The 13523-nt window shown below is 40.9% G+C and overlaps 1 protein-coding gene across 1 annotated transcript; it reads right to left on the bottom strand.

The window, feature by feature from the left end:
- Window positions 1-10722: 10722 nt before the first annotated feature.
- On the bottom strand, window positions 10723-11714 carry LOC101389293 (olfactory receptor 7D4-like). Its single transcript, XM_087425568.1, has one exon. The coding sequence runs from the start codon at window positions 11676-11678 to the stop codon at window positions 10740-10742; it is 939 nt and encodes a 312-aa protein (XP_087281694.1). The 5' UTR covers window positions 11679-11714; the 3' UTR covers window positions 10723-10739.
- Window positions 11715-13523: the final 1809 nt, after the last annotated feature.

The raw sequence follows: 13523 nt of genomic DNA, 5'->3' as shown, positions 1-13523 counted from the left end.
AGGGACAAGGTGCAAATAAACTTGTTAGTAAGCCATTTCAGTACTCAAGTCAGATACATTGGTGCCCAGATTCTTGGTAGTATGTGTGGTTTAAGAGTTAGTCACGTTGATGAAGAAAGCTGTAGTTTCATTTTTTCTTCTGGAAAGTTATCCTTTGTATTATCCCACAATTTATTTACCTTTTCTACTGCTGATGTACAGTTCCCATTTTTCCAAGTTATGGGCAAATGCTGCTTTAAGAAATTGTGTACGGGCCGGCCCTGTGGCTTAGCGGTTAAGTGCGCGCGCTCTGCTACTGGCGGCCCAGGGATCCCGGGCGCGCACCGACGCACCGCTTCTCCGGCCATGCTGAGGCTGCGTCCCGCATACAGCAACTAGAGGGATGTGCAACTATGACATACAGCTACCTACTGGAGCTTTGGGGAAAAAAAGGAGGAGGAGTGGCAGTAGATGTTAGCTCAGAGCCGGTCTTCCTCAGCAAAAAAGGATTAGCACCGATGTTAGCTCAGGGCTGATCTTCCTCACAAAAAGAAAACAAAAAAACAGAAAAAGAAATTGTGTACATAGCTTCTGTAGCATTGGTGAGTTGTTCCAGGAGTGTGAAATTGCTGAGCTGTAAGGTCTGTGCATGTTCCACTTACCAGTATAAAGCGAAAGTCGTTTCTACAGTGGTTGTGTAATGATAATCTTTTGTGTATGTAGTAACACTTAAAACAGGTTGTACTGAAATGCAGAAATCTGCTTAATTCACGTACAGCTGACTTATCACATGAACACATCCATGTAATCAGGCAAGAAAAAGTATTACCAGCATTTCTGATGATACCCTTCTTGCCTCATCCAAATGACAAATCCTTCCCTACTCTCTGCAGGTAACTAATATTCTGACCCTGACAACATGGCTTGGATTTTTTGTTTTTGAATCCTGTACAAATGGAACCACTCAGTATATGTTCTTTTGTGTATGTCTTTTTTTTTTTTAAGTTTTATTTATTTATTTTTTTCCCCCAAAGCCACAGTAGATAGTTGTATGTCATAGCTGCACATCCTTCTAGCTGCTGCATGTGGGACGCGGCCCCAGCATGGCCAGAGAAGCAGTGCGTCGGTGCGCACCCGGGATCCGAACCCAGGCAGCCAGCAGCAGAGCGCACACACTTAACCGCTAAGCCACGAGGCCGGCCCTGTATGTCTTAATTTTCCCAATATTTTTGTGAAATTGATCCATATTGTTTTGAGTATCTCTGGCTGGTAGATTTTATTTGTTCCATTGTTTGAATGTTCCACAATTTATTAAGCAGTTTGTGCTGATGACATTAGACTTTTCAGTTTGGGGCTGTTGTGAATAATACTGCTTTGAGCATATTTTAATATTTCTGATAGTGCGCAAGTACATGTGTTTCTCTTGGGTGTATAACCTGGACTGAAATTACTGGGTCCTGTGGGATGCATACGTTCACTTTTGTGGATGATGGCAGTTTTCCAAAGTGGTTGTGCAAATTTCTTTTCCAACAAGCTATTTTATGGAGTTAGATAAGATGATACTAAAGTTGCCTGCCTTTTTCTTACTGAGTTTATATTCCAGATGTGAGCCCTATGGATGGATATGTTTTGCAGATATTTTCTCACTCTCTGTGGCTTTCCTCTTCATGTTTTAATTGATGTCTTTTGATGAAATGAGTTCATAATTTTGATGTCATCTAATCTTTATGGACAACGCTAGTCTCTGTTCCTGTGTAAGAAATATTTGCCTACTATGGGGGCAAGAAGATATTTTACATTTTCTTCTACAAGTTGTATTGTTTTAGTATACACACTTAGATCTACAGTTCATCTGAAATTGATTTTTTTGTGTATTGTGTGACATAGGATTAGGTTTTATTTTCTCCATATTGACCCAGCATCTTTTATTAAAAAAATGTGTCTTTATCATTTGAGATGTCATCTTTGTCATGAACTGAATTCCATATGTATTTGTACTATTTCTGGACTTTATTCTATTCTGGTCTGTTTTTCTGTTCATGTACCATGCCACAGAGTTTAAATTATAAGGGGCTTTATAATAAGTTTCAATGTCTGGGAGGTCTGGTTCCCCTTATGTTTTTCTTTTCTTTTTCAGTGTTTTCCTAGGTATTCTTCCTTGTTTGTTTTTTTTAATATGCACTTCACTATGATCTTGTCCAACTCCATTAAATAAGCTTTTTGGTATTTTTATTGGCATTACCTTGAATTAAAAGTTAACTTTGGAGGAGAACTAACATCTCTATAATGTTAAGTCGTCTTATGCAAGAACAGGGAATGCCTTTCCATTTGCTCAAGTCTACTTTAGCATTAGTCAGGAATGTTTAAAAATTTTCCTTATGCAAGTTTTATACATTCTTGTTAAGTTTTCCCTAAGTATTTAGTCTTTTATTGTAAATGAGATTTTCTCTACTGTTAACATCTTCTCTTCACAGTTTCTATATATGAAAGCTACTAAACATGTATCTTAGTTTTTTTTTTTTTTTTTTAAAGATTTTATTTATTTTATTTTTTCCCCCCAAAGCCCCAGTTGATAGTTGTATGTCGTAGCTGCACATCCTTCTAGTTGCTGTATGCGGGACTCGGCCTCAGGATGAACGGAGAAGTGGTGCCTCGATGCGCACCCGGGATCCGAACCCAGGCCACCAGCATCGCAGCGCGCGCACTTAACCACCAAGCCACAGGGCCGGCCCGAGTATCTTAGTTTTATAACTTGCTACTTCACTGAATTCTTTTATTTTTTGAGTTAGTTTTATTATTGCTTTTCTGGAGTCTTCCAGGCATGCTAACGTATCATCTGCAAATTGAGATATCTTGTTTCCCAATTCTTACACCTCTAATTGTTTTTTGCTTGTCTGATTGCATTGGCTAGTACCTTTAGCATAGTGGTAAATAGTAGCAGAGGTGATGGCCGTCCTTGCCTTGTTCTAGGGTTAATGTCCCTATTGTTTTTCCATTAATTAAGATAATGTCTTTTAGAACTAAGGTTTGTATTTATTTTATCATATTGAGAAGGTATCTTATATTCTTAGATGGTTTATCATGAATGGGTGTTGAAGTTCGTCAAAATTTTTCTAAACATCTTAATGAAAAAAAATCATAATTCTTTTCTGCTGATTTATTAATATAGTGTATGATATTAATAAATTTCTCGGGGCCGGCCCCATGGCTTAGCGGTTAAGTGCGCGCGCTCTGCTGCTGGCGGCCCGGGTTCGGATCCTGGGCGCACACCGACGCACTGCTTGTTCGGCCATGCTGAGGCTGCGTCCCACATACAGCAACTAGAAGGATGTGCAACTGTGACATACAACTATCTACTGGGGCTTTGGGGGGAAAAAAAAGGAGGAGGATTGGCAATAGATGTTAGCTCGAGCCCGTCTTCCTCAGCAAAAAAAAGGAGGATTAGCATGGATGTTGGCTCAGGGCTGATCTTCCTTACAAAAAAATAAATAAATAAATAAATTTCTCAATATTCAACAAATCTTGCATTGCTGGAATGAATTTCACTTGGTCATGGTGTATTATTTTTATCTTTATTTTTTTTGGTGAGGAAGATTGGCCCTGAGCTTACATCTGTTGCCAATCTTCCTTTTTTTTGCTTAAGGAAGATTGACTCTGAGCTAACATCTGTGCCAGTCTTCCTCTCGTTTGTATTGGGATGCCGCCAGGGCATGGTTTGAAGAGTGGTGAGTAGGTTCGCACCTGGGATTAGAACCTGCAAACCCCGGGCCGCTGAAACGGAGCACGCTAACATAACCACTATGCCACCAGGCCACCCCCTGTATTTTGTTAATGTGGTTTTGGATTCTGTTTGTTAGTAATTTGTTTAGAATTTTGCATTTGTATTCATGAATGATAATTGGTCTGTAGTTTTCTTTGTAGTGTCTTTATCTGGTTTAGGTATTAGTATTACACTTGCTTCGTAAGAGGAATTAGGAATTTTCTTTTCAATGCTCTGGAATAATTGATACAGCATTAGGACTCTGGTTTTGGAAGATTTTGTAAAGTTCCCTGTGGAATCATCTGGGTCAAGTGCTTTGCAGTGGGATATTTACTTTGGAACTTTATTTCTTTTATGGATATTGGTCTGTTTTAAGGTTTCTTACTTGAATATTGAGACAGTGCTGCTGATCTGTATTTTCCAGGCAAGTTGTTCATTTTGTCTAGCATAGCAAGAGGCTAGCAAAGTAGTCTCATGATTTTTAAAGTATTTTCTAATTCAATGGTCATTACCTATTTTTTGTGTATTCACTGTCTCTTGTCCTGGACCAAATGAGCTAGTGATTTGTTTTTACCCCCAAAATGGAGTTTTGACTAATCTGTTTTCTGTTTTTCTCATTAATTTCTGCTTTTATCTCTATTCCTTCTTTATGCTTTCTTTTGGTTTTTCTTTTCTTAACTGGAAATTAATTCTTAATGTTTCATTTTATTGACAAGTGTTATGTGCAGTGAATTTCCTCTGATCATTGCTTTAAAAAGCATTCCGTAGATTCTGATATGTAGTCTTGATTGTCATTATTTCTTTAAAATTCTGTAATTTTAGTTTGTATTTCCCCTTTCACTCAAGAGTTAGTAAGAGGCTTTTAAATTTTCAGGTAGAAGAATCTTTTTTTGTTTTTGTTAATAAATTCATTCTAGGTTTTTCATATGTCAGTTTTTCTGCAATTTGAATATGACATGCCTCAATGTAGATTTTTTTGGTATTGATCCTGCTTGGTGATCTCTTAGCTTTCTGGATCTGTGGTTTAGTGTTGGTCATTAATTTTGGAAAATGTTCCTCCATTATTACTTCAAATATTCTGTTCCTTTCTCTGATTCTTCTGGTATTCCCATTCCCATTCCACATATGTTACACCTTTTGTAGTTGTCCCACAGTTCTCAGATGTTCTGTTCGTCCTTTTCATTCTTTTTTCTCTTTGCATTTCAGTTTGGAAGTTTTTAATTTCTAGCATTTCCTTTTGATTCTTAGAGATTCTGTTTCCCTGCTTCCCTTACCCATTTGTTTTGAATGTTCACTTTTCCCATTAGAACCCTTAACATATTAACCATAGTTATTTTAAATTCCTGGTCTGATAATTCCAAAATCTCTGGCATAATTGAGTCTGGCTCTGATGCTTGCTTTCTCGTTTTTGTTCGTTATTTTTTCTTGCCTTTTATCATGACTTGCAATTTTTTGTTGAAAACTTTTGACATGATGTGTTGGGTAAAAGGAACAGCAGTAGATAGGTGTTTTATGTGTTTTTGGCTAGAAGTTAGCCTGTGGTTACTATTGGCTGTGGCTATTGTGTCAGAGGCTAAAGTTTTCCTCTGGTGTCCTTATTTTTGTCTCCCCTGTTTTCTTTGGGTTATTCTAGAGACTTCTTAAGCAGGGACCAAGACTAGCATTTCTTTTAACTGTAGTCCCCTGTTATAGAGGAGCCCAAGAAAACCCTTCTCACCCTTTGGTTTAAGCAACATGAGCTCCTTTATGGTTGTGTTTAGCCCACTGCTATTTTTCTGATTCAGAATCAAAGCTGATTTTTTTCTTTAAACCTACCCAACTACTCCTTGAGAACCTAAATAAATAAATAAATCTTCCTAAAGACAAGTTCCAGCCTTGGGTCTTTGACAATTGTTTTGACTTAATATTTGTCATAATTTTTTAAAAAATAGTTTCTCACCTTAGCCAAGAAGATGGCAGATTTGCTTTACATAGATTAACTACAGTCTTCCACACACTAAGGTAGTCATTCACTTGCAGAAGACACAGGTGTGAAGAGTCAGCTTGCCAGCCGTAACCTGGACCCATTTGTTGAGTGCTTACTCTCTGTCAGAGCTCGCTTCATCTCTTCTGGATGGGAGGAGCGCATGGTCCCAGGGCTTCTGTCTTCCATTTGCCTTCCTGGAATCCCTTCCCTCTTCCACTTGCAGTGCCTCCCTGCAGATCTTTGGGTGAGTGGTGGGGACGCTTGCACATCCATGAGTGAAGGTGCTGAATGTGTCGCAGGCCGTCGTCAAAAGTTTTCCTAGGCTCATTAGTGAAGAAATGGGAATCATTGACTGGCTCTTGCCTAGATCTGAAAAAAAATGTGTACCCTAGAGGCCAGGCCCAAGGGGAGGAAAGCGCTTTCTCTCAGCGTTGAGTAAAGCAGGAGACTAATTAGGAGCCTTGGGAATCCAGTGCAGCTACTCCCTTTGTGCCCAATCCCTCCATCACATCAATTATCAGGGCAGAAGGAAGCTGAATTACCATCTCCACCTAAGTGGCCCAGAGCTCTTGCACTTCATTGCAATTCCCTTCCAATTCTGGGAACAGACATAATACCTTACACAATCTCTCTGGAGGGAGCTTCTAATTGTACTCTCACACAGTCTTCTTGTCTCACTATAGCTTCTGATTCTTGGATCCTCTCCACAGGAACCAGCTCTGTCTTCTGTAATGTTTGGTTAACTCCAGTCCACTCAGGATTTTTTCCTCTCTAGGGAACCAATTAATATCAGTTAACTGCCTCACACTGAATTAGGCTTTGGGGAGAAAAACAATAAGACGTGGTACTGTCCTTAAAGGAGTAAACTTTTGTCTGGGAGGAGAGACAGATATAAACAATAAGATAGCTAGTGTGGCCAGTTAATCCATTCAGGAAGGACCAAGAGGGGATGTTGAACTTGTAGCAGTCAAGGAAAGCCGTATAGAAGAGGTGGTGCAAGCTAAGTGTGGAAGGCTTATTTACAGGATCTGATTTGAATAAGCATGCCAATTCTGAGTGCAAAGACGGAAAAAATATCTCACATTCTCTGACAGGTATAAAAGGACAATCTTGGAAGTAGAAGAAAAAGCTGGAGGGGTAACATGGGACAGATTATATAACACACACACCCACTTAGACACATACACATCAACACTTTGTGTATCAGTCTCACTTTAAATGTTTGTTGGAGGGAAATCCATTGGGTTTGATGAGATTTGCAGTTTAGAAAGGCAACCTGTGCCACTTTGTGTCTCAGTCTCAATTTAAATGTTTGTTGGAGGGAAATCCATTGGGTTTGATGAGATTTGCAGTTTAGAAAGGCAACCCATGCCCCTGAGTAGAATGGACTGAAGGAGGCCTGTTTATATTTACTGGATAATAAACTACTCAAAGCACAGTGGTTTAAATCATCCACCATTTATTTAGTTTACAATTCTGTTGGTTGACAGTTTGGGTGGTTCTTAGCTGGTTTTTGCTGGGCTTACTCCTGTGTCTGCAATCAGCTGCCACTTTGGCTTGGGCTCTACTTGCTCTTCACTCAGATCTCATCCTCCAGCAGTCTAGGTGGAGCCTGTGCGCATGCTGCTGGAGGCTTCCAGGAGAACATAAGCTCCACGGTGCAAATGAGGAATTTTCAAGTCCTTGCTTGTGTTGTGTTGGCCTGCCCCCCACTGTCCAGTGCAGTCAATGAATGAGCCCAGAGTGGAAGTGTACTCAGAGTTATACAGATGGGGCATGGGAACAGGAAAGAGAAGAAATGGTAGCTATTTGTGCAGTCAGCACAGGGCCAGTGTTTGTGTTGCAAGAGTCCAAATGAGAGGGAACAGCTTTTTATAGATATAATTGACGTATAATAAACTGCACGTTCTTAAAATAGGCAATTTGGTAAGTTTTGACCTATATGTACACTTGTGAAACCATCACCACAATCAAGATGGTGAACCCCCAACAGCCAATGAATAGACAAGGTTCTCGTCCTCTGGAGTTTCAAGGTCACTAAAATTTGTTCATCTCTTTATTCAACAAATGTGCATTGGTGCTTCTATTCCGGACCTAAGGCCACTTTCTCAATGCGAGTGCTCTCAACCAGAGGCCAGTATCTTAGGTGCATTCTGTTCTGGGCCTTAGGAAAACCAGGGTCTTCCCCTCACTTCATTTTTCCTGCGTTTTCCTTTCCTGGAGTCTGTGGGTCATGGAATCAGTGGATCTCATCCAGCAGTGATTTTGTACCTAAAGGATGTTTGGCAATGTCTGGAGACATTTTTTATTTTTATGACTGGGTCATGGGTGTGGGGGAAGCTATTAGCATTTAGTGTGTAAGGCCACGGATGCTACTAAATGTCCTACAATGCATAGGACAGCCCCCACCAGAAAGAATTATCTGGCCCCAAATGTTAACAGTACCTAGATTGAAAAACCCCAGGGTGGAGTAATAATTTCTATACCAGGAACTAATTGAAAGATGGAGGACAATCAGATACTCCTCCAGGCTTGTTAGGATGGTGTTATCCTTTTGGCTTCATCTAATCCTAATAGCCCTGGTCACCAGGGCCAGGGGTTCCATAGAATGGTTGGAAGCTAAGACCTTACTGCACTGAATAAAGGGATTTTTTTTTTTCCAAGAGCCATCAGTTTGTATCTCACTCTCAGACACCTGCTGGAGGATGTAGCTAGGCAGAGCTTTTGGGTACAGGATCCTGCCAATAGAATTACCTCTTTTTAGCACAAGATGGGGACACAAATAAATAAATATGTTCATAAATATGGAACACATTACTTTTTGAAAATCTGTACATTAGAGACTGATTTTCTGTGATCACACCAACAATTATTTACCAATGAAGAATCGGAGGCTGATTAAGGACAGAGAGTAAATATCCTAATAAATGGTAAAATTAGGATTAAGACATTGGAATCTGCCTGTGTCCTAATCCATTGATCACCAAGAGGGTTCAGCAGTCTTCAAGACAGGTTTTAAGGTTTTTAATTTTTTGCTTTCAGTTCTAGAGAATCTCCCCATGGAGCTGAACCAGTATAAAGGATACTTTGTCTTTCCAGTTCCCTGTTGTAGGGAGTCCTTGTCTGGAGCCATTTCCAATCTTTAGTCTCTAGGTACAGGAACATTCTCTCCCGGACTCTACAGATCTGACCTCCAGCATGTGGTGCTCCTCGTGCTGTTCAGAAGGCTGAGCCTTGGACAGGGCCCCTTCACCTGCAGGGTTTCCTTGCTGCTCTGAGTCAGAGCTCTGAGGGTGCACTCAGCCCCATCTGAACCCATAGCCTGATCAACCCTCTCTAGTCAGTTTTTCCAACTCTGTTCTGCTGGTAGTGGATCCCTCCGCTGCACTGCACTGCACACCCCCCCCCCCCATGGTAGTGCAAGCTATTGTAGTTAATAGGTTTAAAGTGGCAGAAGAGCCCCTGGCTGGCTGTTCACAATCACTTTGCACCTTTGTGTGGTCAACATTGACCTTGATTGCCCTCATGCATTTTGTGACGGCTAAGAATTATTGAGTACTTATGCCGGACACTATTTTGAGCTCTCTTATGTGTAAGATTTAATCCCCACCAGAACTCCAGGAAATGTATTGTCAGCCATGTTACTGATGAGAGTGTAGAGTCACAGAGAAGTAACTTGCTCAACATCACATTAGTGAATGATGAAGAGAGATTTGAACCCAGAGCCCTCTTAGCTGCTATGCTCTGCTTCCCTTCAAAATATAAGTGCTATGAAAACTGGAATGAATAGGAGGATAGTGTCAGGGTAGGCCTCTCTGAAGAGCTGGCAGTTTTGATTTGAAGCTTAGTTTGTGAGAAGGAGCCAGGCCTGTGAAGATTTGGTGAAGCGAGGCCCAGGCAAGAAAGACAGCGAGTAGATTGCTTTGGACTTTTATTTCAGATCTGGCTCATGTCGACAAAGATTAGGATTTACTTTCTCTTAAAGTCGACACTACAAAAAGTTTCCTATTCAAGTCCTCAGTATAGGTCAATGGCCACCACCAAAGGAAGATACAGTAAGTAAAATTTTATGGGGCAATGGAGGTCAGTATGAGATAGTCCAGATGGCATTTCCAGACAGACCAGGGAAAAACATGGTCCAGCAGGCTTGGTGCTATGTTCTAGCTAGAACATAACTGAGAGGGGTACAGATGAGTCAACAATGTGTAAAAGTTTGTTGTCACTCTAGTCCTCTCTTCTCCCCTGCTGTATTTTTTTTAAATTTTATTTATTTTTTTGGAGGAAGGTTGGCCCTGAGCTAACGTCTGTGCCCATCTTCCTCCATTTTGTCTGTGGGATGCCACCATAGCATGGCTTGGTGAGCGGTGCATCGGTCCACACCTGGGATTCAAACCTGCGAACCTCAGGCTGCCGAAGTGGAGCACGTGAACTTAACCACGGTGCCACTGGGATGGCCCCTGCATTTTTTTAAGATGAATGTTGGAGGCTCAACTTCATTTTTTTTTTTTTTTTTGAGAAAGATTAGCCCTGAGCTAAAATCTATTGCCAATCTTCCTCTTTTTTCTCCCCAAAGCCCCAGTACATAGTTGTACATCCTAGTTGTGGGTCCTTCTAGTTCTTCTGTGTGGGATGCCTCCTCAGCATGGCTTGATGAACGGTGAGTAGGTCTGCGCCTCAGGATCCCCATCTGCGAAGCTTGGGCCACCAAAGCTGAATGCGCGAACTTAACTGCTACACCACTGGGCCAGCCCCTCCAGCTGCATTTTTTGACTTGCCTTCTCCCTAGATGCTTACAGGAGTCTATATCCTTGAAATAGTTTATTTTCATGAGAAGTTTAGTTATTGGTTGGCCATTCTTTCTCCTTGGTAGATGGTGAGCCTTTTGGTGTGCTGCGTCACATTTGTCTTCAGTTCAGGAATGTCTTCTAGTATATCATGAATAGTATATCTTTTCTAGGTCTTCAGGTTACATATTCAGGAACACTAGTTATCAGCACTTTGGATCTCTGTTGTCTGTCCTTAACTTCGATGATCTCACTGAGAGTAAGCTCCTCTACTGAAGAGTCTCCTCAGAGCTGCCTTCATGTCCCTGTTTCTCAGACTGTAGATGAAGGGGTTCAGCATGGGAGTGACCACTGTGTACATCACTGAGGCTATGGAGCCCTTTCTGGAGGGGTGGGCTGTTCCAGAAGTGAGGTAAACCCCAAGGCCCGCACCATAGAACAAAGAGACAACTGAGAGGTGAGAACCACAGGTGGAAAAGGCTTTATACTTCCCCCCAGCAGATGAAATGCCCATTATGGAGGAGATAATTCTAGAATAAGAAAAAAGGATCCCAGTCAGAGGAATAACACCTAGGAGGCCAGTTACAAAATATAGCAGGATGTTGTTGACAAGAGTGTCAGAGCAGGCGAGCTTGAGGACCTGAGCAAGTTCACAGAAGAAGTGGGGGATTTTTGTCTCTTTGCAGAAGGACACCCTCAAAACCATCAAACTTTGCAACAAAGAATATGTCAGGCAGATTAACCAAGAAAGCAGAAGCAGGAGACCACAAAGGTGAGAGTTCATGATGACCGTGTAGTACAAGGGGTGACAGATGGCCACAAACCGGTCATAGGCCATCACGGTCAACAGCAAATTATCTAGCCCAGCAAAAATCATGAAAAGATACATCTGAGTGAGACAGCCTTCATACGTGATAGCTTTGCTCTGCATCTGGATGTTCACTAACATCTTGAGGACGGTGGTGGAGGTAAAACAGATGTCAGTGAAGGACAAGTTGGAGAGGAAGAAGTACATGGGAGTGTGGAGGTGGGAGTCAGAGATGATAGCCAGGATGATGAGCAGATTCCCTATAACACAGACCAGGTACATGTAGAGGAACAGCCCAAAAAGGAGAGGCTGCAGGTCCATATCTTCCGAAAGTCCCAGAAGGATGAATTTTGAAATAGCTGTGTGGTTCCCCGCTTCCATATAACTTATGGAAGTTGCCTGGAAAGAGGCAAGAATAATATTAAAACAATGACAAAAGAGGAATGTGTCATATGTTTCACACTCTGAATGTTCACTCATGAATTCTTCTGTTTTCTCTAAAAGTTTTATTTTCTTTGGTTGACCAAAATCTCTTCAATAATACCCTCCCTTCACTGCTTCTACCTCTATTACCAGGAACACCTTCTCTTGAAGATGAATGTCCCACACCATGCAAGGGTCTCCTATGTATCGTCCCCAACTCATGGCTATTCTACCTCTGCTGTATAATTCCTGTGAAAGGATCATCAGTCTTATGAACACTTCCTTTCTGCCTTGGAGCTATGGTCTCTTCAAGTCCCAGGAAAATATAGAGAGAAGAGGGAGATCATTGGGATTTGCAGAAATTAGTGAGGCTTTTTGCCCTCATGCCATTTGCCAGTGTCTTGAAACAGACTGTTCACTGTCTTGAGTTTGTCAGAGAAGGGTACTGGAAATGATTTTATAGATAATTCCTCCATTATTATAGTAACTTCCCATTACTGTTCCAGTTTATCCCTCCTGCATCATCATAATGATCAATGTGCCATAATATGCCTCAATTCCAAAGACCAAATCAGACCCCCGGCATACATTCTGTTTATGCCCCGCATGTGTGTATTGTAGTTGTTAAATTTCTTTAGGTTGGGAGGACACTGTCTTTTCTATTTCATATCCCCAACACTTAGCACAGTACCTGGTATGTAATACATGCTCTATAAATATTTGTTGAATGAATGACAGATTAGAAGAAATTTTCAGGGCATACTAGAGGCAATGCCCTATCATAAAGCCCTTTAACCAAGAACAAAGACATTTATCATGAAAGCTCTTCAACTGAATATGAAGAGAATGAACATTCTACTTTTAATTTCGCTCCATTAAAAAAAAAAAAACCTTAGTTTCTGTTTGAATATTAGGTCTCCACAACAAGAGGCAATTTCTAAACTCAGAGGCAATTGTCTTCAATTTTATACACATGTAAGAAAAAGATCCTTCCTTTGAGTTGAGATATATCTCTTTATAACTTACATGATCTTAGTTCGTCTCTCTGAAGATCATTTCTCTTTGCCATGATGATTAAATATTTGTAAACATCCAAATGACTATGTATCCTCATCTTTCATTTATTCCACAATTATTTGAGTGCCTACTGTATACCAGGAACTGGGTTAGGACCAAGTATAGAGAGATAAGAGGCATGGGCTCTGCCTTCCTGTAGGTTTGAGTACCATGGAAATATCACTGCCTTTGACTCCTCTGCAGTAATTATTCTGATTATGATCCTTATGATCCACTTGAGGAAAGTGATTAGGAACATAAACTGGTTAAGCTTAAGGAATATTAACTTAGTTGAAAATCCAAGAAAGTTTGTAAAAGAAGATGAATGATGAGGATGGACAACTTTTAAAAGAGTGTGGTAAACATAAATACAAAGAGATCAATGGAACAAATTGGATAGTCCAGAAACAGACACAGTACGAGAATTTAGTTCACAATTTAGATGTATCACTAATCAACCTATAAAGGGTAAATGACATAATAAATGGTGTTTAGAAAACTAGAAAACTTTTTAAAAGTACTTCAAAATAGGTAACTAACAGAAAAGAGAGTGCCTTGAAAAATTGAAATCAGAACATCATCAGAAATGAATATAGGGCCGGCCCCGGGGTTTAGCGGTTAAGTGCGTGTGCTCTGCTGCTGGCGGCACGGGTTCGGATCCCGGGCGCGCACCGACGCACTGCTTCTCCGGCCACGCTGAGGCCGCGTCCCAAATACAGCAACTAGAAGGATGTGCAGCTATGACAT

This window comes from Ceratotherium simum, chromosome 39 (genome assembly GCF_057802395.1).
Source record: "Ceratotherium simum simum isolate JZ-2026a chromosome 39, ASM5780239v1, whole genome shotgun sequence".
In the NCBI taxonomy this organism is placed as follows: Eukaryota; Metazoa; Chordata; class Mammalia; order Perissodactyla; family Rhinocerotidae; genus Ceratotherium; species Ceratotherium simum.
Note: the sequence above shows the minus strand (reverse complement) of the source record. Positions and strands in the feature narration are given on the sequence as shown.